Raw genomic sequence first — 27,285 nt, forward strand, 5'->3', positions numbered from 1 at the left:
GTTGTTATTATGTTTGAGTCTAAATAAAATGATCGGTAGGCATATTGCTTAGAAACTTTCTTCAGTTTCGTATTTTTTTCTAAGCCTATAGGCTACCTAAATTCGTGGGTGCTGGCAATGTTTCCTGATTGGCATTTGACTCTGTATAACTTTATTCATTGTATATTGCGCGACAAGGTCCCTTATTTCTCAGTGTGCGACATAGTTGAAATACGTGAGAAATACAAGGTGTTGCGTGACACGTGAGAACTGGCTGACAGTGATAGATAACCTGTTTCTGAAAACTCTTACTAAGTAACAAGTGTGGCTGATAAAAAAAGCAGAATCTTTGACACTAAGCTAGATATGAGGAAGAACTTTAGTTTTCTTCTAGCACCAGGAACATATATAAACCATCCTACAAGATGAGCCTGACACATGGAAATAACGTACTTTCCTCAACATTAGACTGACGTTGCGCTTTCAATCAAGATGACCGTGAGTAAGCCTACTCGTTTGAAAATGTTCGCTTTTGGAAGTAGTGGATGTTTTCACTGATATTTTTGTTTGTGAAATGTGTTTGTGTATTAGCAGATCAGTTTTATATTTGCAAAATGTTTTCTGAGTTTACACTTTTTGCGTGGAATGTGTGTATATTTACAGATTACACTATTACATACACATCGTCGATTTGTTCACACAAATAACTGAAACAAATCGTTCTCGAGTCTGACCCCTGCCCACTTTCCCTCTCTCACATTCAGTTATGAGTCACACCTCAGCCTCCATCCCTCTGTGTTCATGTCTTCTCTCCTGTCCTTTATCTTTTGTTCAATCGCCCTTTTGCAATTCCTTTTGCAAACAACTGTCAGAATAATTCTCAAGTAATAACTCGGAAGTCCAGTAGAAGTCCTGACAATTGAAAAACACCAACACACTGCTCTGTCTCTCTGTGTCTCTCTTCCTACCATGCAGAACGTAGAGGTGAGAAACTTGTCCTTCGAGGTGGGACAGATCCTGACCGTCACAGGGGTCCCCAACCCAAACGGCAATAAGTGAGTAACTGAAGATAAAAATGTGTTGCTGAACTGACTCCCATAATCTGCTTGTACACAATAATATGCCTTGACTGTGTGGCGTTTTGGAAACCCAAATAGATTTAAAAGAAAGGTATGTTCAAAACGGTTTGTTGGCAATCATTGTATTCCTTATGGTGATTGGTCAACAGGGTTGTAGAGATGTGATTGGTGTATTAAGGGTCATGTAAAATAAGAAACCTACCAGGTCAGAAGAGAATTGGTCGAATTCAAATGTGGTCATGTTCAAGAGATTCCAATAAAAAGGAAAAAAGGAGTTTGTTACTACCCCTGCCGTGTGCTTTTTATATACATTTTAAGCATTCAAATTTGACTGTACAAAAGTTTACAAGACATAACAGACTGGTTCAGATTTGGCACATAATGAAGAATGTACAAACCGTTACAACCATGATGTTGGCCTCCTTAATGATGTTTTCACTTTCAATAGATTTTCCATCAACTTTGGTCACAGTGAGCAGGACATCGCTCTGCATGTGGACGTCCGCTTCAATTATGGAGATACACAGAAGGAGGTGGTGTTCAACTCCTGCCATTCAGGGAATTGGCATAAGGACCACCTAATTGCCAAAGGCTTCCCCTTCAACTATGACGAGAAGTTTGAAGTGAGGCACAACATAGAATGTATTCCTAGAGCAGCCTCTAGTGGCAGGTCATTACTACTGCAACCCCATTAGGAAATAATAATAATAAAAAAATCACCAAGCAAATGTTTTTAACAGAAATGCACAATACCTTTCTCTTGTTCTTAGGTGTATATTCTCTTCAGAAAGGAACAGTTCGTGGTCACCCTTCCTGATGAATCTGAGTTATCCTTCCCCAATCGCCACAAATGCGAGAAGTATAACTTCATATTCTTTCGCAATGAGGTCAAGATTCATAGGATTGAAGTCATTTAGACCAATCAGGATGGGTTGAAGACGATCCACTTTAGAAGCCCAAACATATTTTGGCTGCTTATTGGCTTCTAGACCTTCTTTTACTGCTCTTTAACTGTTATGATAAAAAAAAAAAGTTCCAGTCTTGAAATATTTAATAAACTTTCAGCATTGTTTGTGATTTGCAAAATAACTCAAGCACTAGCCAGACTAGGTCTACGAGGACTGGTATAATATGATGTGATTGGAACATCTGTGTCTTACCTATTCAAGGTCACTGCCCAGTCTTGTATTAAAAATGTTTTCACTATTCTGACAATTAAGAATTGATTCAATTTCAACGTTTGTTAACTTCCAAAGATGTTTCACTTGTTAGCCACGGGTCGATAACTATAACAATCATATGGTCTGACTGTATTACAGTAGACACAATAAACAAATGCTTTCCTGTTGTTTGATTCAAACACTACTGACATTTCATCATATTTAATGCTATAATTGGTTATACAGTGTTATACACAGGCTACAGTATTTTTAAAGTCAAATTCTGCTGACAAAAGGCAGTTCATTTTAGCACCGTGACCATCTCTAGGTTTTACATTTCAGCTCGCTTGGATGTGGCTTTGGAGCAAACAGTTCACTGACTTTGTCTAAGTACAGATAATGCTCAACACTTCACTTGAAGTATTCATCCATTTCCATGTAATTTTATCAGAGCCATCGATGTGGTGCAGCCAGCAAGCACAACTTCCTTCAACACAGAAACCAGGGATGAGGGATGAGATGTGACTGGAACAGCTGTGTCTAGTCTGATAAAGGTCCAGACCCGGTATTGAATTTTAGGTTGTTTAATAGTTTTGACAATTAAGAACTGATTCGATATCAAAGTCAGTTAACTTCCAAAGATATTTCACTTGTTGGCCACGGGTTGGTAGACCTAATTATCATAAGAAGGTCTGATTATTCCAGTGAACACAGTAAATACATGTACTTTTTCGGTTTGATTCTGTCACTAACATTCCATCCTATTTTAAAACTATGCCTTATTCAGTGCTGGAAGCCTAAGACACCCAGGCCAAGTGACACTCACCTACTGAGAATAATTACAGACACAAGGCAGGATAGTGGACCCAAATGCGGACAGGAAGCAGGGTAGTTTGAAGTAGAATAACTTATTTGATCGCACCAAGCGATATCGTAGTCCAGGGGCAAGCAAAGGTTGGCAACAAGGTAGCAAGGCAGAGATACACTGGGGCAGGCAGGCTGGTTGGTCGGTGGGCGGTCAGAGGTCGGTATCGGGGTCGAATAGCAGAGGTACACTGGGGCAGGCAGGCTGGTTGGTCGGTGGGCGGTCAGAGGTCGGTATCGGGGCCGAATAGCAGAGGTACACTGGGGCAGGCAGGCAGGCTGGTTGGTCGGTGGGCGGTCAGAGGTCGGTATCGGGGACGAATAGCAGAGATACACTGGGGCAGGCAGGTCCGTGGTCGGGAGACTAAACAGGCAGAGATCAAAACCGTGAATACAGAAAACCAGGAACGAGAAACAGGAATAACTAGTAACAGGGAACGTTGGAAACGACTGTGAAACACAAGACGATCTGGCACCTGCCAGAACAGAGAACAGAGTTTAAACACAGATGACAAGAGGGGGACCCGGGAACACCTGGTGAGGTGTGGAGACAAACCAACAGGTCAAACGAATCAGGGTGTGACAATTACAGGAGTAATGTGCACTTTTAGTAGGTTGTTAAACAAAGACTACTAAATGTTTCTGTTTTGTAAGCCTAGCCTGTATATTGTACAGTGGGATTAGAAGTGCGAGTAGTATCACCAACAGCTGCTGGAGAGCTAACTATGTATCTGACAAGAGAAGTCGAGCTGAAGTGCAGCTTGAAACTTCACCTTCACAAACTCATCCTTAACCAGCTCATCAAAATGTAAATGCAACCACATAGGAAATATTAAACAAGAAAAACTGCTTCTGAAAACTCTCTGTTACTGAGAATCTCTTACTAACAGGTGTGGCTGATATATATGTAAAAAAGAAGCTTAATCTGCGACACTAAACTAGATACGAGGAAGAACATTTGTTTTCTCCAAGCCGGCCGGAACGGAACTCCTGACATCACTCAAAGTGTCCGAAACTCAGGAACATATATAAACCATCCTACAAGATGAGCCTACAAGCACATCGAAATAACTTTCTTTCCTCAACATTGGACTGACGTTGCGCCTTCAATCAAGATGAGTCAAGTAAGTATGCCTACTAGTTGGAAAATGTTTATGCATTTGGAAATAATAGTAGTAGTGATGCATGTACAAATGAATTAACGGTTGAACTAAATTGTTGCGTAAACTTACCTTGAACTTCAAAGCTTTTGTCTTATATAGCATATTATTGTATGCAGGTTCCTCACAAATACTTTTCATTTATTTTTATTTAGAATTAATTGAATGCATTCACAAATATTTCTAGTTACTGAAATGTATTTGTTTATTAGCAGATCCATTTTAAACTTGCAAAATGTTTTGAGTTTACACTTTTTTTGTGGAATGTGTTTTTATTTACAGATTACACTTTTACACACTCATCGTCGATTTGTTCACACAAATATAATTAAAACAGACCGATCTTCAGTCTCACCCCTGCCCACTGTCCCTCTCTCACATTCAGTTCTGAGTCACACCTCAGCCTCCATCCCTCTGGGAGTCTTCTCTCCTGTCCTTTACGTTTTGTTCTGTCTTCTCTCTTCTGCCCTCTCTCTCTCTCTTTTATCACACCCTTTCTCTCTTATATTCTCTGTCTCTTTTGTCTTCTACCAGAGTATTATCATCATGGATGCCTGACACTAGCAGAAAACTCACGTTCTTCCTCATGTATAGCTTCTTGTCAAAGATTAAGCATTTTTCTTAGCAACACCTTTTTCTTAGTAAGAGATTCTCAGTAACAGCTGGTTTGCAGAAGCAGCTTTTATTGTTTACAGCCTCCTATGTGGTTGCATTTAGTAAACAGCTTTGATGAACTGGTAAAGGATGAGTTTGTGAAGGTAAAGTTTGATTTTATATTAAGCTAAACTTCAGTTCAACTGGCTCGCCATGTCCTCTGTCAGAGACAAGTTCTTATCTCTCCAGCAGCTGTTGGTGCTATACTCGGCACACTTTAAACCCACATATACCGTGCAATATGTGCCAGGCTTACAAAACAGAAACTGTAATTATGTTTAATAACCTGTAAAAAGTACAAACTACTCCAGTAATTGTTGATGAGGTGAAGCCCACAATTCTTTGTGTCACATATAGTATACTGTATTGGCTGTTAACTAGCACAGGAAAATGTGACATCATCTTTACTACATCACCCTGTCATTTCTGAAATTCTTTTGACACCATGGGCAAGTTAGAAAATTATAATTCTGTAAATAATATAGGAATTTTTTACTAATCCTTAAAAGCACAGGAAATTTACATTGAAAGGCAATGTTTTATTGGATGCACCGGCCTAAAAGCTTTGAGCCTTGAGTTGTTGTATACTACTGTTATCAAAGCACAAACTACAATCTCACATTAAAGGCTATCTATTAGCTTCATGTAAACTCCAGAATCGGCCTTTTGCAATTCCTTTTGCAAACAACTGTCAAAATAATTCTCAAGTAATAACTCAACGGAAGTCCAGTAGAAGTCCTGACAATAGCCGGTTTATTCCTAACCATCGAAAAACACCAACCTACTGCTCTGTCTCTTTGTCTTTCTCTTCCTACCATGCAGCACGTAGAGGTGAGAAACTTCTCCTTCAATGCGGGACAGGTCATGAACGTCACAGGGGTCCCCAACCAAAACGGTGATAGGTGAGTAACCAAAGATAAAAATGCGTTGCTGAGTCCCAGACTCTGCTTGTACACAGTTATATGCCTTGAGTGTGGTGTTCTGGAAACCCAAATAGATTTAAAAGAAAGGTATGTTCAAAACGGTTTGTTGGCAATCATTGTATTCCTTATGGTGATTGATCAACAGGGTTGTAGAGATGTAATTGGTGTATTAAGGGTCATATGAAATAAGGAGCCGCCTACCAGAGGTCAGAAGAGAATTGGTCCAATTCAAACATGAAGTCATGGTCAAGAGATTCTAATAAAAAGGAAAAAAGGAGTTTGTTACTACCCCTGCCGTGTGCTTTTCTATCAATCTTAAGCATTCAAATTTGACTGTGTATAAAAGTTTACAAGACATAACAGACTGGTTCAGCATTGGCACATAGTGAAGAATGTACAACCCGTTACAACCATGATGTTGGCCTCCTTAATGATGTTTTCACTTTCAATAGATTTTCCATCAACGTTGGTCACAGTGTGGACGACATCGCTCTGCAAATTGACGTCCGCTTCAATTTTGACAATAGTTCTAAGCAGGTGTTCTTCAACTCCTGCCGTTCAGGGAATTGGCATAAGGACCACCAAATTGCCAAAACCTTCCCCTTCGACTATGACAAGAAGTTCAAAGTGAGGCACAACCTAGAATGTATTATAGAGCAGCCTCTAGTGGCAGATAATTACTACTTCAACCCCATTAGGAAATAAGATCACGATATTTAAAATCATCAAGCAAAGGTTTTTATCAGAAATGCACAATACCTTTCTCTTGTTCTTAGGTATCCATCACCTTCACAAAGGAACAGTTCTCAGTCACCCTTCCTGATGAATCCAAGTACCAATTCCCCAATCGCCACGGATACGGGAAGTATAACTTCATATTCTTGGCAAACAAGGTCACGACTCATGGGATTGAAATCATCTATACCAATCAGGATGGGTTGAAGACAATCCACTTTAGAAGCCCAAACATATTTTGGCTGCTTATTGGCTTCTAGACCTTCCTTTACTGCTCTTTAACTTAATAACTGTTATTATTAAAATATTTAGTTTTAGTCTTGAAATATTTAATTAACTCTTGTTTGTGTTTGGTTTGCAAAATGACTTAAGTACTAGCAGGACGAGGGCTACGAGGACTGGTATAATATGATGTGATCAGAAAAGCTGTGTCTTCCCTAATCAAGGTCACTGCCCAGTCTTGTATTAAAAATGTTTTCTCTATTCTGACAATTAAGAATTGATTCAATATCAAAGTTAGTTAACTTCCAAAGATGTTTCACTTGTTAGCCACAGGTTAATAACTATAACAATCATATGGTCTGACTGTATTCCAGTAAACACAATAAACAAATGCTTTGCTTCGATGATTCGATTGTTTCTGACGCTACTGACATTTCATCATATTTAATGCTATACTTGGTTATACAGTGTTCATTAATTACTATGTAATTTTAATAATAAGACTTTATTTATATAGCACATTTCATACAAGAATTGCAGCTCAATGTGCTTTACATAAAAACAATAATAAAAGTAATAAAAACCCTTCTGAACACAGGTCACAGTCTTTGCAATAATCAGGAACACACCAGCCACAGTCTTTGCGGTATCTCGAGCCACAGTCTTTGTGTAAAATGTAACTCTACAAAACACATGAAAATCAATAATAACAATAATACAGCTAATAAAAGTAATAAAACCCTTCTGAGATAAAACAAAAAAATGAGTTAAATGCTTTGGTAAACAGATTTTTTAGGTTTCAAGCTGTCTTTTGAAAATGTCTAGTGTTTGCTTCCCTAATATGTATGGGTAATGTGTTCCATAGTTTTGTGGCGTAATTGACAAAGGCATCACCAATCTTATTATGACTGCTTCTGGTAACCATAGGGAACCATAGGGCAACATTGAGAGAGGCTGGACAGAGAGTTTAGCCCAACCTCAGCAGATATACTGTTGCAACAGTAATTCGGACATTTCAAAAGCACAGATGAAAACTACTATTCTCTACTGTCTACAGTACAGTAACATGTAGCCTACTATATGCACTACATCAGTACTTTGTAGACATTCACAGCAGTCCATGATTGAAACAATGTACTGTATTTCATTTGCTGAATACTTTCATTTGTCTCCACAAATGTATTTGCTGTGTTTACAGTATGTAGCCTATACAGTATTCAATTAGAAATATGTTCTTATTTTCTGCACAAAATGTATAAATCAATGCAACCTTTACGTAGACAATGTGGAGAAAAAACACAAAACCAAATCTTCACCCAACACAAAAAAATGGAGAACACAGCATCCAGGGCATGTAGTTACATGTAAAGAAAAATTGATATGGGTTTCGATGAAACATCTGTGTTTCAACAATCATTGACACTTCCCTGATGTATGACTGTTAAGCCGGTGTTCTGAACCTCTCTTTCACCAACCGTCTCTGGGGGAGGGGATCCCTCACTGAATTGCTCCTCCCAAGGTTTCTTCCGTTTTTTTCTCCTCTAATGAGTTTTTCTGGGAGTGTGGTTACATCATTAGTTCAATAGTTCATGTCCATCAAAAGAGGAACTCTTCAATAAACAAGAAAGCGAAAAAGGAAATAGGTTTCAGAACTTAATACAGATGCTCAATATTAAAAACATAGCTTAAGACAAGAAGGAAAAACTTGTCAGCAAAATCCCTGGAGTATGGGCAAAACAACCAGGGTAAAACAGTCAAATTTGTAAGACATTTGTCAGCAAACGGAAACTTAAGCAATACTGTCTTAGGCCAAAAGGTTATGCTAGCTTTACAGAAGTTAAAACCTCAGCAATAATTGTTCTAGGCCAAAGAATATTATAGAATAGTCATTTTCTATTACAGGAGTTTTTCCTTGTCTTCCTTGAGTGTTGAGGTTAGCTGAGGGGCAGTTCTATGGGCGTATGTGAAGCCCTCATTGACATTGCTTGTAAATAGGGCTATACAAATACTGTAAATTTGATTTGATTTTTAAATATTACAGTAAAAATCACAATTTAATACTGTCAACAAAGAACAAAGAAAAACGGGGTAAAAACCCTCTGATGTGCTGGATCCAGCCTTGAAAACACTTCACACCTATGTCACCACAGGCCAATTCCATTGCCTGTAGGAGATTTACCCTGGTATATGGGTTTCGGCAGTGGGGAACTGTCCAAGTGTCAGAGAGGGCCTAATATATTATAAAAATATATATTTTATCTAAAGAACATTAGACACAACAGACTGGTTCAGGATTGGCACATAGTGAAGAATGTACAACCCGTTACAACCATGATGTTGGCCTCCTTAATAATGTTTTCACTTTCAATAGATTTTCCATCAACTTTGGTCGCAGTGAGAAGGACGTCGCTCTGCATGTGGACGTCCGCTTCAATTATGGAAAAAGTTGTAGGGAGGTGGTGTTCAACTCCTGCCATTCAGGGAATTGGCATAAGTACTACCAACTTGCCAATTGCTTCCCCCTTCAACTACGGAGAGAAGTTCGAAGTGAGGCACAACATAGATATGTATTCCTAGAGCAGCCTCTAGTAGCTTATTTCTTTTTGACTCAACTAGCAAATGTTTTCAACAGAAATATGCAATACCTTTCTCTTGTTCTTAGGTATCCATCACCTTCACAAAGGAACAGTTTTTGATCACCATTCCTGATGAATCAGAGATCCCACTCCCTAATCGCCACGGAGACCCGCAGTATAACTACATATTCGTCTGGGACGAGGCCAAGATTCATGGGGTTAAAATCATAGACATTTAGTCATTTAGCAGACACTTAAAATGACTGAAGCACTAGCCAGACTAGGCCTATGAGGACTAGTATAATATGATGTGATTGGAACATCTGTGTCTTCCCTAATCAAGGTCACTGCCCAGTCTTGTATTCAAAATGTTTTCCCTATTCAGACAATTAAGAATTGATCAATATCAAATGTTAGTTAACTTCCAAATATGTTTCACTTGTTAACCACGGGTTGATAACTATAACAATCATATGGTCTGACTGTATTCCAGTAAACACAATAAACAAATGCTTTGCTTTGATGATTCGATTGTTTATGACGCTACTGACATTTCATCATATTTAATGCTATACTTGGTTATACAGTGACATGAAGTCCTCATTAATTACTATGTAATTTTATGAGAGCCTTATATGTAAAGCCTCACTGTAGCCTGCTCTATGTGGAGACTGCTGCTACCCAGGTCCACTGCCTGGGGCCGGGGTGCGTCTCAATAGTTGGTGGTGGCTTCCTCTCCTCTCCTGGTCAGATAGAGGTGAACAGGTGAAAGTGGCCAGTGGCCAACCTCTATGTTGTTTATCTCTCTGGTTTCCAGATGAGTGCAGATAGAAAGAATGAGCAAAAACGAAAGAGCAGCAACACTATTGAGACACGTTCTTGGTCTGTTTCACCCTGCTTGTGCGTGTCGTCACTCTTCACCCCTTCCAGGTGTCTCCATTAACTTACACATTCACAGAGTCTGCAATTTTCTCCCAACATTCTTTTCTTTTATTAGAAGCAGCAAAAGTGAACAGGCTTTTCGCTTTAATTATGTTCTAAAACTCTTTGTATTCAGAACATACTAGGCAGTCCGTCACATTCCATATAGAGACACAGTCTATTCATAGTAAATGTAAAATTTGATTAAAGTAACCCTAGTGGACCATACTAGGCCACACTGAAGAAGTCAGGCTTAAGTGAATTATAATTTCTACTTCTAATCAGCAATCATGAATAATTGACACTCCTTAGATGCCAAGCACTAGATGGATGCTGCCCATCTCACTCACTCCCCCTTCTCTACCCCATTTTGTTTAAATATTATCTTATAATATTCTAGTATATTCATATAGTCCATCAAGCCCAAAATATCCCTTTTGAATCATTATGGTGTTCCCTGTTTTGTAGTAACTTTGCTGTTACTATGCTGGTCTATTACGCTATTGTTTGCTTGTAACCATAACAACAACAACTCAACAATGGCTAGAACTGCAGTACAACAGAAGGTTGGTGAAGCTGCTCAAATCTTTCTGACTGTAAGTACAAGACAGTAGAGTGTGGATTTTATGTCAATGCATATTTTATGTTGGTGGTTTCATTGGTATATCAACAGTGACACAGTAATATGCTACAGTACTGTTGTTAATTCAGTGCTAGTAATAATTGAGTTCATTATTCGATAATGTAACTTGATTGACTTTCAGCTTTTTCCACTTACAATAAGATATTACAATATTTCCTACCCCCTTTGCTGAAGAATCACTGATCTGATCTGACAGGATGAGGAGCACCTGTGTGCAGAGGAGTGCACCCTCTCACCAATCCCATCCTTGTAGATCAGTGATATCATGGAGGGAGGGCTGCAGAGTATTCAAACACAGCCCCAGTGTGTGTGTGTGTGTGTGTTACAGTGACACACCACCATGTCTGTGGACACGCAGAGAGCCGTGGTGAGGGGCTCAGACCAGAGCGGGGCGGTAGGTCGAGCGTCCTCGGCCAGCGATGAGGGGAGGGGTCCCAGTCAGGCCGGGGGGCAGCCCGGGGCTGCGGGCCCGAGACACGGGCGTCTGATGCACCAGACCACCCTGAGCCTGGGAGACCAGACTTCTGGCACCTGCTACACCACCACACACTCTCAGGTCGGGAGTAGACCGGACACACGCACACACTCCCTCGCACATAGTCCCTCAAGCCTTTAACAGCAGTCCTTTTAGGATCCGTGTCGAGGTGTAAGATGGAGGCTATTTTGTAACGTACTATAACAACCTATAGCATACAGTAGTTTGCTCTCACTGTGTTTGGCATCTCTGATTGGTGGGTGCCTTTAGAATGATGTGCTTTGATATGTCAACAATCCCTTTAATTGGAGCCGCTATGTGAGAGACTCCCGCCAGGCTCCGCCCCCACCTTCTCTTTCTCCTCCTCCATTGGTCAGAGCTACTCAGGCAGGTCGGCCAACGGACAGGTGCTCCTCTTCTTCCCCAGAGATCCTTCGTGCGCCTCCCAGCACTCAGCCCAGCTGGACCTGAGTAACACGCCGTCGACCAGCCGGCCACAGACGCACAGCAGATCGGCGCACGGTCCCAAAGACGTCGTACCGGTGCGTGAGGCAACAGCTCGTCGATCCAGCCTGCCGCTTTCGAACGTGATTGAGGACAGAGCCGTTGGGGATGTGTGAGCAGGGCCTGCCTTTCGCTGAATCCCTGCTGTGTCAGCACTCTTCACAGCCACATTACTCTCGTTTAACAGTAGGGGGCACTGTAGACATCTGTTCTGAGGTCTCCTAAAACAGCCTCCAGTTTGTGGCTGTCTCTGTCTTCCTGTTGTCTCCTCCCCACTTCCTCCTCTTTCTCATCACCCTCTTGTTTTCTCTTCTCACTGTCTCCGTCTCCCAAAACGGATCCCATTTAGTTCAAATGACTTGAAAAGGTTGTTTTGCCGCATATCAAGTCGACGAGCTCGCCCAGTTATGTTAATCCGGGTCCTGATTAGCCAGGTGTCTCCATCGGCCGTGCATGTCCCATTCCTTCCTCTCCGCTCCACAATCCCACCTTACCGATGTCCTCCCCGTCCCTCCTCCCCCTCTAGTCTGACGTCCTGCACGGTCTGGGACGGAGGAACAGGTCACGGAACCGGGAGGGTGCGGCTATGATGGCCGTCACCAACCCCCGCGAGCCCACCTGTTACTGGACCACCTATCGGAGTGAGCACATGTGCGAGGACCCGCCCCGCCCATCCCAGAGGCGTATGGGGAGACCCACCCAGTGGCATCAGCACGACATTGTCACAGGTAAACACTCGCGCTACGCACACACCAACATATCTGCTCACTCGACAGGAGCTCTCACACACACACACACTCGGGTAGAAACAGCTGGCGTGTGTGCCGCAGGGGAAGCGAGAGGCCAGGGTGTTCCTGTGAAGACGAGGAGGTCCGGGGACCGAGTCCTGTGGGCTGCGAGGCGCTGGGAAACCGACTGCTGCGCCTATCGACTCAAGTGAACACCCACACGTATGCTGTTGTAGAATCAGGCCAAACCACCTGACTGTTCATCGTGCTGGACACAGGCACAATGCAGAAAGTCAACGTTTCTTCAACTAAGAAAACAGACCACCTCCTCAGGTTCCCTTGACCTTCAATTGTGGTTCTCTTCATCTCAGATGGGTGCTTCTTCACTGAATAAATACCTTTGGTCCTGAGAAGTGAAGTGTACAGTCTGTCAGCCTCGAGGCTTTCGAACGCTTGTAGTGTTTGTGCACGTCTCTGGCATTCAACCACATCTCCTTTTCTAAATGACACGTCTAACTGCCCTGGAACCGTGGAGCCATGAGGAACATTGTAGGCTTTAAAAGAGAAGTAGAGATATGCTGGGGCCAGTCATGCTTCAAAAGTGAGAACTGTGGAATGATGCAAGATCAACAGTTAACACTAAGGCAATTGTCCTGGGTGTCAAACAAGCCCTTTTAAAAATCATGCAACATTTGCATTTTGGTCAGGAAACGTTTTTGTAGGTTTCGTAAATAAAGCCGTCTCTAACCCAAGTTCCTACAGATCTCCTTCCTTCCTTCCTTAAATATGAGACCAACGTCCCTTGAACATATTTCTCTCGTATTCTTTGTAGACAGAAAAGTTGAGTCATCGCCTGGTTTGAATCAGACTTTATTCTCTGTGAGATCTCCAAAACATGTGAAATGACGGGAAAACAGAGTTCAAAAAAGACATCTACGGCAAGACAGCAAAAACACACAAAAAAACAACAGACAGGAAAATGTTGAAGAAAGGAAATAAGGACAGGTGTATTTACAACTCCCCCCTGAAGAGAGAGAGGGCCAGACCAGGGTAGGAGAGAAGCGAGGGCTACAGGGGCCACAGAGGGCTCAGCTAGCAGCGTTACAGCAGTAGGCCTACGTAATAGTTAACAACCTGACATTGACACCGCAGGGAACAGGTCTGCCCATCTCTCGAATCCAGTTTTGTTTTATGCTTTCAGAGCAAAGCTAACAAATGAGATGCAGGGGGGGGGGCAAAAAATAACAAGAAGAAGAAAAGGGGTGACTTGTGTCGTCTCAGTTTTCAGAAACAAATGAGAAGGCTACAAAGCGAAAATACGACTGAAACTCGAAGACGGTGAAGACGTTCTATGTTGAGGTGTCGAGGCGTTACGCAATTTCACAACAAAATGTTTACTCAGTAGTTTGTTTTTCAGGTTAAACAAAACGGGAATGCCAAAGAATGACTCACTGGCTTCTGAAATCATACGGGTCTAAGAAACAGAGAACATACTGTGTGTGTGTGTGTGAGTGTACACGCCCACTCCACCAGCGTGATCTAAGCAACGTGACTGCTGACATGGTGAGAAACCAATGATTAAACACCCCCCACCCCCTTGTGTACACTGCATGATGAGTGGGTATTGGACACTGGACACCCCCCCCCACCCCCACCCCCCTTTCGTAGGAGAACGGCTTCCAAGAGAGGCGAAGAGAGTTCTTCAGAGTTTGAAAATGGTCTCGCTCGGCTGCAGATGAGGTCTAAAGCGCCCCGTGGTTCCATCTCCTCCTCATCCATCCCCCCCGTCTCCTCCCCTCCTCGTTCCCCCGTCACTCGTTCTTCTTCTCCTTCTGTTTGAGCAGCTTGTTGATCTCCCTCTTGGCCATGCCGGCGTACTTGCTGATGACTCCGTGCTGGTTGAGGCCAGGCAGCAGCAACAGGAAGCTCACTGGGGGGGGGGGGGTGGGGGGGTCACACAGGAAGTACAGTCAGGTCCCTTTCAAATGTCACGCAGGGCTTTCCATGATCTCTCAGGCATCAACACCTTAACCAAGGATCAAGCTAACGGATGTAATCAAGGCTAATGTAGCGTGAGGGAGAGACTACATGTCCAATAGGATGTGCAAGGTCAATCCCTACACAAGTGCCCTTATCTGTCCAGTGAACTTTAGCCACCTACTGACTAACCAAATAATATGTCATCAGTACTGGTGAGTATGAAAAAATAAATAGTTGCTCACTTCCTGGACTGGTCTGGTGTTGACTGCTCTGAAGACCCGAGATGCTACCAGAGGATTCTCTCTCGTTCAAGATAATATCCAACTGTCTAATCTTTGAGTACCCTTTTACCTAAAGTTTTCAATGTCTAACCAAACAGCCGTGTCTCCACAGTTTTTGTCAAAGCTGTCCCCATGACATGCTCCATTAGAGAACCGCTTCATGAAGCTTCAGGTATTTCTCCAAACTAATGGATCCACTTTCATATTTCTTGGAAAAAGTGCCAACTGTTTTGGGGGAAAGGTGATGTCACTGACACAGTGACACAGAGTCTCTCTGGCAGGCTTGTGAAACAGGACGTGGTACTAACCAGCACTTCACACCTCCTGCTACAAACACTGCAGACTCTTGACACTACAGCAGAGTGTGGAAACTGTTCGGGTTTGATGTTCAGAGGTGACTTGAGTCAGATGTGACTTGTCTCCAGGAAACCAACTACAAAAATGAGAGCAAAGTGATTCTAACCATTAAACAACTTTTGAGCAGCCACCATTGGGTTTTGTGGCTTAACCTTTCACCCCAATCCTTCTGTTTGACTCATTCTGTTCGTTCAGATCAGGGTTACGGCACTATCAGTCTAGGCATGCCTCTGCCTGTACTATGTGACACAAAGGAGCCATATAGAGATGTGCCTACGTCACCGCCTCGCCCTAGTTAACCATTCAAGGAAAAAAAAAAAAAAAAACGTTTAATGAGCAAGAGGTAGCAAAGTGAAAAATTAAGTTAAGCTGACATGAGAGGCACTGACTTAATAGCTGGCATGAGCCATCAAAACCAATTTGTGTACTACAGCCGATAGGCTTGAAGTGAAACCTCTGTGTGTGTGTGTGTGTGAGACACGTCAATCTTCATACGCACCGATCAGGTAGGTGAGGAACAGGTTGTGGACCTGCTGACCAATCCAAGCCACTGCCAGCAGGCTGCTGATCACCGACGCAAAGTACTGTGGGTAGAGAGGGGGCCCGTTACAACCAACATCACTGGGGAGACACTGCTCATTTAAACCCAATCTATTCTAGGCTGAACAAAACGCAGCCAAGCACTGGCCCTAAGGCCAAAACGTACTTCCGACCTTTCTAAAAGACATTTAACGTCATCTTGCCACGCGTTTGCGACCGAGGGACTGTTTTTCAGATGTTGTTTCTTTCAAACATTACACGGGCGAGGGTTTGCTAAAGCTGGCTCTGCCTGCAGGCTGCGTGGCGGCGGCGACCGTAACCGGGTTAATGACGAGCTAAATGGAGCGGCAGGCTGGGGACTATCAGCTGACTGGGGCCATATTTATCTGCAGCCCAGAGAGAGCTGCCGCCGCTATGAAACGCAGCATCGGGAACTGAAGGGCTGTTGCAGCTTTCACAGCGACTGGGAAGAGATTCCAGGAGGGCCCTTCACCTAGACGAGAACCTGTAACGCGATGCCTTTTAGCCCATCGGTCCGAGCAGAAGCGTCTTTGAACCGGGAATTTTATTCCCCCTCCGGAAGCGAAGTCGCCAGTAACAACATCACATGTCTGGGGGGGGGGGGGGGGAGGGGGGGGTAAGAACCCGGGTATAACTGCCGGGCGTCCGTGACCACCGCGCACCATCTTGGGCTTCTCCTCCTTCAGGGCGAAGAGGCGTCTCCACCAGCCCAGGACGCGGCGCTGGGTCTTCACCAGGTTGCCGCAGATCTCGTGGAAGCGCTGCTGTTGCTCGGTGGTCCTGTTGAGGGAGGAGAGGACGAACGGTCAGGTGGAGTGGAGGTTGAGATGAAGGGTTTTTTTGTGTTATTTTTAATCCCAGTAAAAAACACCCCGTGCTCTCTAATGGAGGGCAAACGGTACAACATTTGTTGGGACGAAAATTCTGGCTACGTGTTTTCATCACCGCGACCTTGCGGTATTGAGCTACATCCTTGCACAATATAAGACGTTTGTGCAGTCTTAAGCTACACGGAACAGACTTGTTTGCTAAGCTCATCTTAAAAAGGCAACATCTACAGTGTGGTGTCACCTACTACACTCCACAGCCCCAACAAGCACGGCCCAGTTTCTCCTGTCCTCAAAGTGACAGGCCCACTTTCTTATTCGTTGGTCACATCTGAACACTCAGAACAGCCTCCGGCACGTAGCGTAGCAAACACGACACGGTGCCAAGTCGTGCTACGGAACGAAACGTCTGCCAATTGTGACTGCTTCAGTAATAAGAGCACCCGACTATGCATCTACTTGACTTGCTCGGCAAGCATTCCATCCGATCACATATCATGTGATCATAAAAGAGCAGAGCAGGTCAGGGTGTGTATGCCATGGGTCATGACTTGGCAGTGTGACTAAGACCAGAGGATAAACGTGTCTGTAGAGTTAAGGACGTGACCGTCATTTCCTGCTTGGTCTTCAGTGCTTATTTCAGACCATTGCCTTATTGTGTGAGACAGGCTGTGTGAGACAGGGTGTGCGAGACAGGGTGTGCGAGACAGGGTGTGCGAGACAGGGTGTGCGAGACAGGGTGTGCAAGACAGGGTGTGCGAGACAGGGTGTGCGAGACAGGGTGTGCGAGACAGGGTGTGCGAGACAGGGTGTGCGAGACAGGGTGTGCGAGACAGGGTGTGCGAGACAGGGTGTGCGAGACAGGCTGTGTGAAATGGGGTGCTGATGGACAGCTGCTGACTCAGGTCTCAGGGTGAGGGCGGGGACTGGTGGGTATGCCTAGACTAGGGAGTCTGGTACTGCAGGCAGTCACTCATGCCTAGACTAGGGAGTCTGGTTTCCACACTGCAGAGCGTTGGTGGTGGTGGAGGAGAGATAGAGGGACAGAGAAGCAGAGGTGGAGAGAGGTTTATAGAGGTAGAAAGATGAGAGCGAGGGGTGGAGAGAGGGTTATAGAGGTAGAAAGATGAGAGGGGTGGAGAGAGGGTTAAAGAGGTAGAAAGATGAGAGAGAGGGGTGGAGAGGGTTAAAGAGGTAGAAAGATGAGAGAGAGGGGTGGAGAGAGGGTTATAGAGGTAGAAAGAAGAGAGAGGGACAGAGAAACAGAAAGAAGAACAGACAGGTGGTACACGATAAGCCAGCATGCTGAGCTTTGGTGGCCCCCATGTTACACCCCCCCCCCCCCCCCTCACCACTGGTTGGAGCCAAAGACGCGTGGGGCGAGGGTGGGAACCAGGTAGTCGGCCAGACACAGCAGCATGACGGAGCCAGACAGCCCAGTCAACACGGAGGGGTCCAGGTAGTAGATGAGCCTGGGGGAGGGCAGAGTGGGGTTAGACAGGAGGCAGGCTCCCTCGCAACTACTGCTTAAGGAGAGGGAGACAGGTGAGGGACGTTTTAGAATGGTGTGTGTGTGTGTTCATGCCCATTATGCATCCCCTCCACCAACAACCTGTTACTTTAGGAGAGCCTATACTCAAGATCATTTGAATTTGCATTTAACGTTTAACGGGTACAAACATAGGAAACCCAACTAAACCCTGTAACAGTCCATTGCCGAATTAGGTTTATGTAGACAGCAAAAGATCAGCAACATAAAACCTTGGTGACGAAGGCTGTGTCGACCAGTATGTTTGTGTACCCTGAATAATTGAATTGAACCTGCAACTTCCTGATCTGTGGTCAAAAGCTCTACCACTGAGCTAGTATTACATAGCTGCTCAGGTACAGAGAGAACGTGGTTACTATATTTGTGTATCCATGTGTATCCGAGTTGAACTGTGTTTGTGTTTGAACTGTGTACGGTGTTTGTAAAGGTGGTGTCTGTAAAGGCGGTGTCTGTAAAGGCGGTGTCTGTAAAGGCGGTGTCTGTAAAGGCGGTGTCTGTAAAGGTGGTGGTCACGTTTGGGAGTCAGAAGATGAGCGAGTGAGGGGTCTACTCACGTGAAGAGGACAGTGGTGGCCCCCATCAGGACCGCAGGGAACCAGGGCTTCTCCCAGCGCACCACCCGGTCCCCGGCCAGAATCACCTCCCCCCAGCCCTGCAGCTGCTCCTCCAGCTGGGCCGTCTCATGGGCCTGGACACACACACACGCAGAACATGAAGACTGGATAGCCATGCCAGGAGATGGGAGGGGCCCATTCCAGCTCACACAGAACGTTTGCTCATCGCTGTAGACTAGCCTACACCTTACCTCTGACACCCAAAAGCGCAGGTAGGCCTACTACACGCTTATGTTCTCGTTTAAAAGCTAACTGGAATGTGTCCGTGCAGTTTGTTTTCCCCCCTTTGGCGGAAAAGTCTCAACAGGCACACAATTCACCTGAGGCTTGATCAAACCCTGAGATCAACATGACTAAGTACATGGGCCTACCCAGTGTGTGAAAGAGTAGCCTACATTTCAAGGCGTGTGACACTCTCTTTGCCAGTGGCAGGAACAGATAACGCATGACTGTGCCGGAGAAGACATATTTGCATAACGTTCCATATTTCAAACTGCGACAGCTGTACCCTTTAAAACATTTCACTCGGCAGGGTAGCTTTCTAGCCACCGTGACTACCTTTCAAATCATCTCAAGACATGGCCACGGTTCAAAGGGGCCAAGAGACAGGCACACAGAGGTTCCATTGAGGTACGCGTTGTTAAAGAATCCCGCACTGTACCGGCAAAGCACGGATCGTTTTCTCAGCTGTTTTCTCGCCAAGGACAAGGGCTTCTAGTGACGCACTGCTCATCACGACTAAAATGGATACAAGCTAGCCATACATCCTTCTGCCCACGCTTGATTTGTACAGGAACAAAATATCAAATCACGCGTTTATTTCGACTTTGAAAGCGTTTACCTAGTGTCAACTGTACATATTAGAATTGGGTCGCGTTCTGGTTTGAGGCTGCCTTAAAATGTTAACGTTTTGTCGGGAGGCGTAAAGCCTAACAAATACAACTAAGGAGCCCGATGAAAACACATGACAAGCAAACATGCACATCGCATCGTTATTTAGCTGATGTGTTGTCTATAGTAACTGTATGAGATGACCAGGCCCAGCATTGCTAGCTAACTAGTTAGCTGACGTTTAGCACCAGGCCACTACTGTTTGCACTGTGACCGTGACGGGTTACTTAACTCACCCACCAACCTAGCAAGCATCTAGATAAACAGCAATAACCTAGCCTAGCAGACAGTCAACTGAGGTTCACGTGTAATTATTGACTGGCTAGTTAGTATTCAAGACAACGGCTTCAAAAACGGGTTAATTTGCTAAAAGAACCCAGCACTGCCTACTGTAGCATTGCCAAATACTGTAACGACGACGTTAACGCCCACTTCAGTTTCAGCCCCAACTAGGCTACAGCTACATTTGTACACAACATAAAATAGACGTTACAGATACACCGCATTTAATGCAAATTACAATGGTAGAGCCATCTACTGTAGCTACAGTATCTAGTTATCAATCAATCAGTATAGTACATACACAAATTAACACACGTCATTGCTAACTAACAAGTTAGTACTGTAGCTTGACGCGATATGCCAATTTAACAGATGGCCAGATTAACGATTTAGCTCGCTAATGGTTGTTGTTGAGCAAGATTCTCACACTGGTTAATCCCCAACCCTGGGGAGCTAGAAAGGTAAAATAGCTGGCTAACGGAACCCTGTTGTTAGGTACTGTACAGTACAGATTAGCCTATCTCTGTTTGCAGTTCACAATGTCCCTTCCAACACATCCGAGCGAACAAAGCTCTGCGCACTGTCAAATTGTCACGCTGGACAGTACTTTATATATACTGTTTATATAGTACCAGTACTTAATGTATCGTTGTTTTTTAAAATACTAGCTAGTTGCTAGCCGACCTAGACTAACTCAAACCCTGCCGTACAGTACTACAGTACTAGGTAGAGCTAGCCTACTAGTCTAAGCGTTCCGTTGAGACTTACCAGTACATTAGCGCTCTTGTTGTCTCCTTCAGCCATAGCTAGCAGTGGTGGCAGCCAACAAAATCTTTCGTCAAATTTCTTTAAATGTCTTTGTTCAGTTTAAAACGTCCCAGTGTACCGCACTTACTCCCCCTTCCCTTGCCTCTCTCTGCAGTTCATAACCAACGGTCGAACAGCAGAATGTTTTTATATCAAACGAAATACGTCACGGTGGAAGGCTTTATGGGAAATGTAGTTCGTACATTCCGTCATCAACCGGAACCTGTCAAGACCTGACAATTATTAAATTACTTAAATGCCTATAATATAAATTTGTCTAGTATGTTCTGTCGGGGCAAATCGTGCCCCAGTTTAGCGAGTCGGAAGTATTTTATGATTTGCTCCTGTACACCAGTCTGTGCTCGTCAGAATCAGTTTTATGCGCCATGTAAGTTCACACAAACAAGGAATTTACTGTGGCAAGGTGCATTGTGAAGAGTGTACAGCCTAAACTACACAAGTTTGCAATCGCACAAACTGGTTATGGGGGGCAACAAATAAAATGTCGTTTTAAATCCAAGTTTATTTTGCATCAAACAGAAACGAATAAAATCTTAAGAAATAACAGTTTGCACCACCACCGAAACATCACTATTTCTTAATGCATTTCTCCTACTAAAAATGTAAAACTAGAAAGTCAAGATTAGTAAAACGCAAGCTTCGGAAGGGGAGGGGGGGTTACATATTAGGAGTTGAAGCTTCGTACAGGCAAGTCAAAAAAGGCAGCAATCTATTCTAAAGGTTATTCTCAAAGAAGGGTCAGGAGAAAAGCCTACGACACAGGAGATTAAAGCTGCACATTTAAGAAAAAAAGATATGAAAAAGGATTTCCCTCAATCTCTCCTCTCTCCACACACAGTTCATTTTGTCCCTTCTTAGTCCATTCAGAAATCAACCCAAAAATTGAACTTCAGACGATATGTTCTGTTAACTTGAAGCACATCATATGCAGTGCCAAAGACATTCAAAAACACATGACAGTGAATCTCCATTTCCTGACAATTAGTGAAATTTGGCGCGATAAACATTCGGAAAGTGTAAAATAAGTAGTTTATTTTTTTATGATAAATGTTTGAGGAGAAAGTTGATCCCACCGTCTTTTCCTCCTGGAAATAACATTTCTCTCAGGCTTCAAGATGGGGTCCATTGAGCTTCTGGATTCTCCCACCCACCCACACCACACTGCCCAATCACATCACACGTAGACCTGCCACTGGCCTAATCAGAATCACTTTACCAACAGGGAAAGCGTACAGAAAAACAGGAACAGACAACTGGCTCCTGGGAAGCCTCTTAGATCACTGCCCATGTCTGCCTTCCAAGGTCCAGACCAATCATCTTTGCTCTTAAAGGTAGACAATGTTTACAAGGCTAGGCCTATGTCCACATAAGGTAGTCCTGTTTCCTTGCTCAATCCCCCTGTGGCAGGACAGTCGTGTCTGTTTGTTTTATCAACTGGGGCAATCCTGAGCGGACCGTGGATGATGGATCTCAGGGGTGGGGGGTGGGGAAAGCGTTCGTTCAAAGCAGGGAGGGGGGGGTGCTTTCGTCATCCCACCTCCCCCCGCTCCCTTCCCCCCCTCCCCCATCCTGGACAGCTCCCCCATCTTCAAACACCGTATGGGATACGGGTGCAAAAACCCCCCCACTAGCGTTGGGTCAGCTGGATCGCCCTGGGGAAGGGGAGGGGGGGTGGGGGGAGACAGTGGTGGTTGCAGCGATTGCCACGGGTGCCCCAGGTGGGCCCCAGAAGTTGAGGGGGGGGGGGGAGGGGTGGTCTAGGCGTCCGCCCTCCCCAGCCTTCCCCCTATTGGTTGCGGCACATGGGTGCTGCGCAGCTCCCGTCGCCCCAGACCCTGGTGGATTCTGGTTGGATGTCTAACCCGGCGCTGGACCAATGAGATCAAGCGGCGTCCCCAATCACACCCAGGCTGTCCAGCCCTCATACAACTGGGCCAGGTTGTCCATGTTGGTGGCCTCCTTGATGACGTAGTCCACCTAAGGGACATTCAGAGAAATTGATTATTTGTATCCCCCCCCCCCCCCCCCCGAGGGGAAACAGGGAAGCGACATTTCGGAAAACTTGTCCTAAGACAACATCCAACTCAATATGGTTCGTTATGGTCAGGCGTTTGGTGGGAGTCTTGTATCTGTTCATCTCGGTGTCTTAGAGGGTGAGAGCGACTGTGTGTGTGTGTGTGTCAGTCCTACCTGCTCCGTGACGCTCATCCTCCGGTTGGGGTCTACATCTCGGCCCTCCAGCTTGGCCTTCACCCTCTTCCACACGCTCACCGCGTACGAGTTCCTCTCCTGGACGGCTGGGACCACAACCAACAAAACCAAAACGCGTTTAGTCCAACTTCGACCACCAGACACCCATCATTCCTCACGCGCACACGACCACAAAAGAAGCAGAGGAAATGCAGTCATGAAAGTTTGCAACGTCAGCTCATCCCTAAGTCAGGACTACTGGTGGGCGTGGTTTGACCCGGTGGTTAGGGCCGGACGTACCTCGTCCTGTCTTGGGGTCCCGTACGGCCCGCTTGGGGCTGGGGTTCATGCCTTTGGTGGTCAGAACCAGTGTGCTGGGCGGGGTGTCCGCGGGGGTGCCTAGGTTACGGGGAAGGAGGGGCTTGCGTGCATTCTGGGACATGGAGTCCGGCTGGGTCTTGGCTCCGCTGCATCGCACAGCTGGTGGGATGAGAGAGGCAGAGAGCGAGAGAGCAAGAGAGCAAAAGAGAGGCAGGGAGAAAAAGGCAGGGAGCGAAAGAGAGGCAGGGAGAGAAATGGAGAACAATATAACGTTTTAAAAACAACCATTGAACACAACCGGCGGTGTGTGTACACAGTCATCTGTCGGGCGTGGTGTCGCACCCGCAGCGAAGCTGCTCTGAGCTGTGGAGGTGGGGCTGGCACAGTCGCCGGCCCTCTCGGTCACCAGGGGAGACGCGAATCCCACCAGGCCGTTGTACACGCTGCAGAGAGGAGGAGAGCAGGGGGTGAGAGCGCACACCTGATTAAACCTGTTGGTACCTCCGGAGAAACGCACATGCGTATGTGCCATGCTCAAGGCGGGCAAATATTTGGCCCTGTAGGCTACATCCGCACTGCCTACACGTGTGTGTGTCCCTCACCTCTGGCTCTGGGCGTGCAGCTCCTTGAGCGTGGCGGGGATCTCCTGCAGCAGCTCCAGCTGGTCTGGGCAGCGCGGCTGGCCCGAGGCCTGCACCACGGTGAACAGCACCATCTGCATGTTGTCCTGCCACGCCTTGTACTCGGACAGGAACTGCCGCACGCTGCCCTCGTAGGACACCTCCTCGCCCTCCGCCAGCGCGTTCTCCTCGTCCTGGCGGGGGGGGGGGACAGTCAGTTAGGGGTGAGGCGCAGAGTGGACCCCCCCATAGGTGGGGGGTTGCGTAAACACCATAGCTGTGACAAGCAGGGGGTTATGCATAACCCACGGTAAATTGCCATCTGCTACAAGTGTCACTTCATGCTACGTATATTCAGTGACTCATAATCGGTGTGTGCGTGTGTGTTCGACAGCGCGGCCATGCCAGCACAGCGTGCGTACCTTGGCCATGGCCCTCAGCAGGTGCTTGACGTCGGCCAGCTGGCGGTTGTGATTGGACAGGATGCCCTTGATGGCGTCCACCAGCAGCTGCTGGGCCTCGCCCGCCGCCTCCAGCTGCTGCTCGCGCTCCGCCTGCGCCGCCCGCTGGGAGCACAGCTCCTGGGCCAGCTGCTTCTGGGCGCACGCCAGCCAATCGGGGCTGCCGATGGGCAGGTCCGAGGACGGGCCCTGGTTTGGGAGGACGCTCGGGTTAGGGGGCGTTCCCCGGCTGTGCTGTCGAGCGCAGTCCAAGATCGACCGCCCCCAGCTTCAAAGTTGACTGTTGTGTGTGTGAGAGTTTGGGCGCGCTCGTTTTGCCTCACCAGCCGGTGCAGCAGCTGCAGCTCCAGGGGGGACACGCTGGTGTTGAACTGGGCGGCGTAGGAGCACGTCTGCTGGCAGAGCTTGAGCAGCTCGAAGAGCGCGGCGTCCATGCTGAGGGCCTCGGGCGTCCGCGTGCGCAGGCCCTCGAAGCTCAGGATGGTGGAGCACAGGAAGGTCACCTGCACGGGACGACAGCCGCCGGACGGACGGGGGGGGGCAGATGGCGTTACCGTGGGAACGGGCGGTCAACGCTACCGTTACCGACATCTGCTAGCTAATGTCAGGTGCCACCTATGTAAACCTCTACGTTCACCCCAACAGAATGGTTTGGTTGCCTTTTGAAAGCAACAGAATGAAAGACATGCCTCTGTACATGACCGGCATGTATTCAGATAGGATTTCCGGTAAGGACGGCTTGGTTTGATTCCGGTCTGTTCCTAACCCAAACTCTGAGCTGTAAGGCGGGTGTGTGTGTGTGTGTGTGTGTCCTACCTGGCTGGTGCGCTGGCTCTCCCGGGCCACCAGGGCGCGGCGCTCGGTGATGGTCAGCTCAAAGTCCTGCAGCACGGGCGCCAGGGCGGGGTTGGCTCCTCCGGCCCACTTGAGGCGCTGCTCGATGCTGGCCTCCAGCACAGCCAGCTTCTCCTGGGGGCGGGACATGCATCCTGTTCAGGAAGGGCTCATATCCAACTGTCAGATCTAACACGAGCACCAGCTCCTGAGACTGTACTGGCAGATGGAAATACCTAAACACCAGACTATACTTTGCCTCGTTAACCGTCTCCAACTCCAAGAGCCATGACATGGCACACTGAACACAGCCAAGTCCACTAGGAGCAGTGTTCTTCATCCCTGGCCAACAGGGACCTCCTGCCCTGCATGTTCTAGATTTTTCCCCTGCTCCAACACCCCTGATTCAGATGAACGGGTTGTTACCAGGCTTCTGCTGAGCTACGTAACCCGTTCATCTGAATCAGGGGTGTTGGAGCAGGGGAAACATCTAGAGCAGTGGTTCTCAACCCTGGTCCTCAGGGAACCCCCTGCCCTGCATGTTTTAGATGTTCCTTGGCTCCAACACACCTGATTCAAATGCATGTTCGTTACCAGGCTTCTACCGTGCTGGATAACGACCCATTTATTTGAATCAGGTGTGTTGGAGCAGGGGAAACATCTAGAACATGCAGGGCAGGGGGGTCCCTGAGGACCAGGGTTGAGCCGGGCTGACCCAGAGGGGCCGTGTTGTGGTGCGAGCAGGGCCTCACCTGCACCGTGGCGATGGCCGCCTCGTCCTGGCTCAGCTTGTACATCTTCTTCTTCATGCTGCTGAGGATGATGGAGCGAGGAGGGGGGCTCACGCTCATGGGCTGAGGGCCCAGGATGTCCTCGTGTTGCCACTAACACACACACACACGCACAATTAACACAACTGTGCTAACCCTGAGGGATTAGTGGTGAACCACCAGCCGATCCGGGCCAGTCAGACCTGGGCCCCAGGCCAGAACCCGAAGGGTGGATGTTGATCCAAGGCACGCGCCCCCCCAGCTCACCTGGAACATGGCGATGTGCAGCTGGGTCCTCTGCAGGCTGAGCTTGGCGGCGTCCAGGCCGGACTCCAGCCGGCGCACCATGTCCAGCTTCTTCCAGGCCGTGTCGTAGGACGAGGCCAGGACGGTGGCCCGGTTCAGCAGCAGCTGGGACAGCCGGCCCGCCGCCATGCCCTGCTCCACCGCCTTCTTGCACAGCTCGTCCAGGCTCACCTGGAGGAGGGGGGAGATGGGGGTCATGTCAGGCGTATGCCTGGTCATTCCATCCCTGGAGAGGAGTGACCCTAGCTCTCTAAACCCCACAATATGCACAACCCATAAAAGAAAATTACAACTATAAATATTATACATAAATACAATAAAAAAAACACATCAAACAAAGCAAAAAAAAAAAAAAAAAAAAAAAACAGAACCAGCAAATAAGAGAAAAACATTATTAAAAGATGTGATTTCACAGACCGTCTCCCTGTGACTGACCTTCCCCTCGGCCCCAAAGTCCTTGGCCTCCACCTGGCTGATGAGGTCCAGGCCCAGGCCGGAGAGGGCGCTGCACAGGGCCAGGCCCAGCGCCTGCGTGGGCAACCCCATCAGCATCTGACGCACAAACTCCGCCGTGAAGGCCTTGATGGGCCGGCTCATCTGCTCCTCGCTCACCACCGCCGCCCCCGCCTGCGGCCCCCGGTACAGGGGCTTCCCCAGGCCGACGGGCCCGTTGGGGGGGCCGGGGTCCTCCCCGGCTGGGGGGCAGGTGCCTGGGGGGGGGAGGGGAGATGTTAGGGGATGGTTCAGTGCTCTGGTGAAATCGTTTTTCCCCCGCCTTAAGAGTTGATCCGATTTGATACATATTATAAATGACTTTGCCAAAGTGAAAAACATTTTATTTTACCCATTTAACATCATGGGGGGGGGGGGGGGGGGGATTTGGCATTTTCATCCAAACACAACAGTATGTACAGTAAGACTTACCAAGAGGGGGGGACATTATAAATATAGATTTAGTGATTTATACGTACTGTCCGTGTGTCTAGACTA

General features: G+C 46.7%; 5 protein-coding genes across 8 annotated transcripts in view; 3 read left to right on the forward strand and 2 right to left on the reverse strand.

Annotated features, from left to right (window-relative positions):
• Positions 1-895: 895 nt before the first annotated feature.
• LOC134036823 (beta-galactoside-binding lectin-like) lies at positions 896-2,246 on the forward strand. Its single transcript, XM_062481935.1, has 3 exons — positions 896-1,034; positions 1,507-1,681; positions 1,829-2,246. Exons 1-3 carry the CDS (start codon positions 949-951, stop codon positions 1,973-1,975), a joined length of 408 nt encoding a protein of 135 aa, XP_062337919.1. The 5' UTR covers positions 896-948; the 3' UTR covers positions 1,976-2,246.
• Positions 2,247-4,809: 2,563 nt separating this feature from the next.
• Positions 4,810-6,851, forward strand: LOC134036786 (galactose-binding lectin l-1-like). Its single transcript, XM_062481874.1, has 3 exons — positions 4,810-5,798; positions 6,272-6,446; positions 6,596-6,851. The coding sequence occupies exons 1-3, from the start codon at positions 5,713-5,715 to the stop codon at positions 6,812-6,814; spliced, it is 480 nt and encodes a 159-aa protein (XP_062337858.1). The 5' UTR covers positions 4,810-5,712; the 3' UTR covers positions 6,815-6,851.
• A 4,399-nt stretch (positions 6,852-11,250) lies between these two features.
• On the forward strand, positions 11,251-12,840 carry LOC134036628 (uncharacterized). 2 transcript variants are annotated; one of them, XM_062481633.1, is made up of 4 exons: positions 11,251-11,472; positions 11,769-11,978; positions 12,422-12,623; positions 12,726-12,840. In XM_062481633.1, exons 1-4 carry the CDS (start codon positions 11,257-11,259, stop codon positions 12,833-12,835), a joined length of 738 nt encoding a protein of 245 aa, XP_062337617.1. In that variant the 5' UTR covers positions 11,251-11,256; the 3' UTR covers positions 12,836-12,840. The 2 variants fall into 2 exon arrangements, with proteins under 2 accessions (XP_062337617.1, XP_062337625.1); XM_062481641.1 differs by having other exon boundaries at positions 11,769-11,933.
• Positions 12,841-13,476: 636 nt separating this feature from the next.
• arl6ip1 (ADP-ribosylation factor-like 6 interacting protein 1) lies at positions 13,477-20,919 on the reverse strand. The gene is made up of 6 exons (XM_062481743.1): positions 20,734-20,919; positions 18,733-18,866; positions 17,982-18,101; positions 16,465-16,582; positions 15,741-15,825; positions 13,477-14,553 (listed from the first exon to the last, which is right to left on the reverse strand). The coding sequence occupies exons 1-6, from the start codon at positions 20,767-20,769 to the stop codon at positions 14,435-14,437; spliced, it is 612 nt and encodes a 203-aa protein (XP_062337727.1). The 5' UTR covers positions 20,770-20,919; the 3' UTR covers positions 13,477-14,434.
• A 358-nt stretch (positions 20,920-21,277) lies between these two features.
• The window catches only part of smg1 (SMG1 nonsense mediated mRNA decay associated PI3K related kinase), a 35,531-nt gene continuing 29,523 nt past the window's right edge, over positions 21,278-27,285 (reverse strand). For all 3 annotated transcript variants that reach the window (XM_062480392.1, XM_062480400.1, XM_062480384.1), the window contains 11 exons: positions 26,731-27,005; positions 26,257-26,466; positions 25,972-26,103; positions 25,202-25,354; positions 24,709-24,888; positions 24,347-24,574; positions 23,907-24,118; positions 23,647-23,747; positions 23,284-23,463; positions 22,984-23,090; positions 21,278-22,770 (listed from right to left, as the gene is read on the reverse strand). In XM_062480392.1, coding sequence (XP_062336376.1) covers positions 22,693-22,770; positions 22,984-23,090; positions 23,284-23,463; positions 23,647-23,747; positions 23,907-24,118; positions 24,347-24,574; positions 24,709-24,888; positions 25,202-25,354; positions 25,972-26,103; positions 26,257-26,466; positions 26,731-27,005 — 1,856 coding nt within the window. In that variant the 3' untranslated portion in view covers positions 21,278-22,692. The remainder of the gene's footprint in view (positions 22,771-22,983; positions 23,091-23,283; positions 23,464-23,646; positions 23,748-23,906; positions 24,119-24,346; positions 24,575-24,708; positions 24,889-25,201; positions 25,355-25,971; positions 26,104-26,256; positions 26,467-26,730; positions 27,006-27,285) is intronic.

This window comes from Osmerus eperlanus, chromosome 2 (genome assembly GCF_963692335.1).
Source record: "Osmerus eperlanus chromosome 2, fOsmEpe2.1, whole genome shotgun sequence".
Lineage (NCBI taxonomy): Eukaryota > Metazoa > Chordata > Actinopteri > Osmeriformes > Osmeridae > Osmerus > Osmerus eperlanus.

Excerpts from the sequence above, each read along its gene's own strand:
- LOC134036823 (XM_062481935.1), top strand. The coding sequence starts at position 949 with ATGCAGAACGTAGAGGTGAGAAACTTGTCCTTCGAGGTGGGACAGATC. Across the intron at positions 1,035-1,506 it reads CCCAACCCAAACGGCAATAA|ATTTTCCATCAACTTTGGTC; the intron begins GTGAGTAACTGA and ends CACTTTCAATAG. Across the intron at positions 1,682-1,828 it reads ACTATGACGAGAAGTTTGAA|GTGTATATTCTCTTCAGAAA; the intron begins GTGAGGCACAAC and ends TCTTGTTCTTAG.
- LOC134036628 (XM_062481633.1), top strand. The coding sequence starts at position 11,257 with ATGTCTGTGGACACGCAGAGAGCCGTGGTGAGGGGCTCAGACCAGAGC. Across the intron at positions 11,473-11,768 it reads ACACCACCACACACTCTCAG|AGCTACTCAGGCAGGTCGGC; the intron begins GTCGGGAGTAGA and ends TCCATTGGTCAG. Across the intron at positions 11,979-12,421 it reads CCAGCCTGCCGCTTTCGAAC|TCTGACGTCCTGCACGGTCT; the intron begins GTGATTGAGGAC and ends CTCCCCCTCTAG.
- arl6ip1 (XM_062481743.1), bottom strand. The coding sequence starts at position 20,769 with ATGGCTGAAGGAGACAACAAGAGCGCTAATGTACTG. Across the intron at positions 16,583-17,981 it reads GTCTTTGGCTCCAACCAGTG|GACCACCGAGCAACAGCAGC; the intron begins GTGAGGGGGGGG and ends CTCCCTCAACAG. Across the intron at positions 14,554-15,740 it reads GTTCCTCACCTACCTGATCG|TGAGCTTCCTGTTGCTGCTG; the intron begins GTGCGTATGAAG and ends CCCCCCCCCCAG.
- LOC134036786 (XM_062481874.1), top strand. The coding sequence starts at position 5,713 with ATGCAGCACGTAGAGGTGAGAAACTTCTCCTTCAATGCGGGACAGGTC. Across the intron at positions 5,799-6,271 it reads CCCAACCAAAACGGTGATAG|ATTTTCCATCAACGTTGGTC; the intron begins GTGAGTAACCAA and ends CACTTTCAATAG. Across the intron at positions 6,447-6,595 it reads ACTATGACAAGAAGTTCAAA|GTATCCATCACCTTCACAAA; the intron begins GTGAGGCACAAC and ends TCTTGTTCTTAG.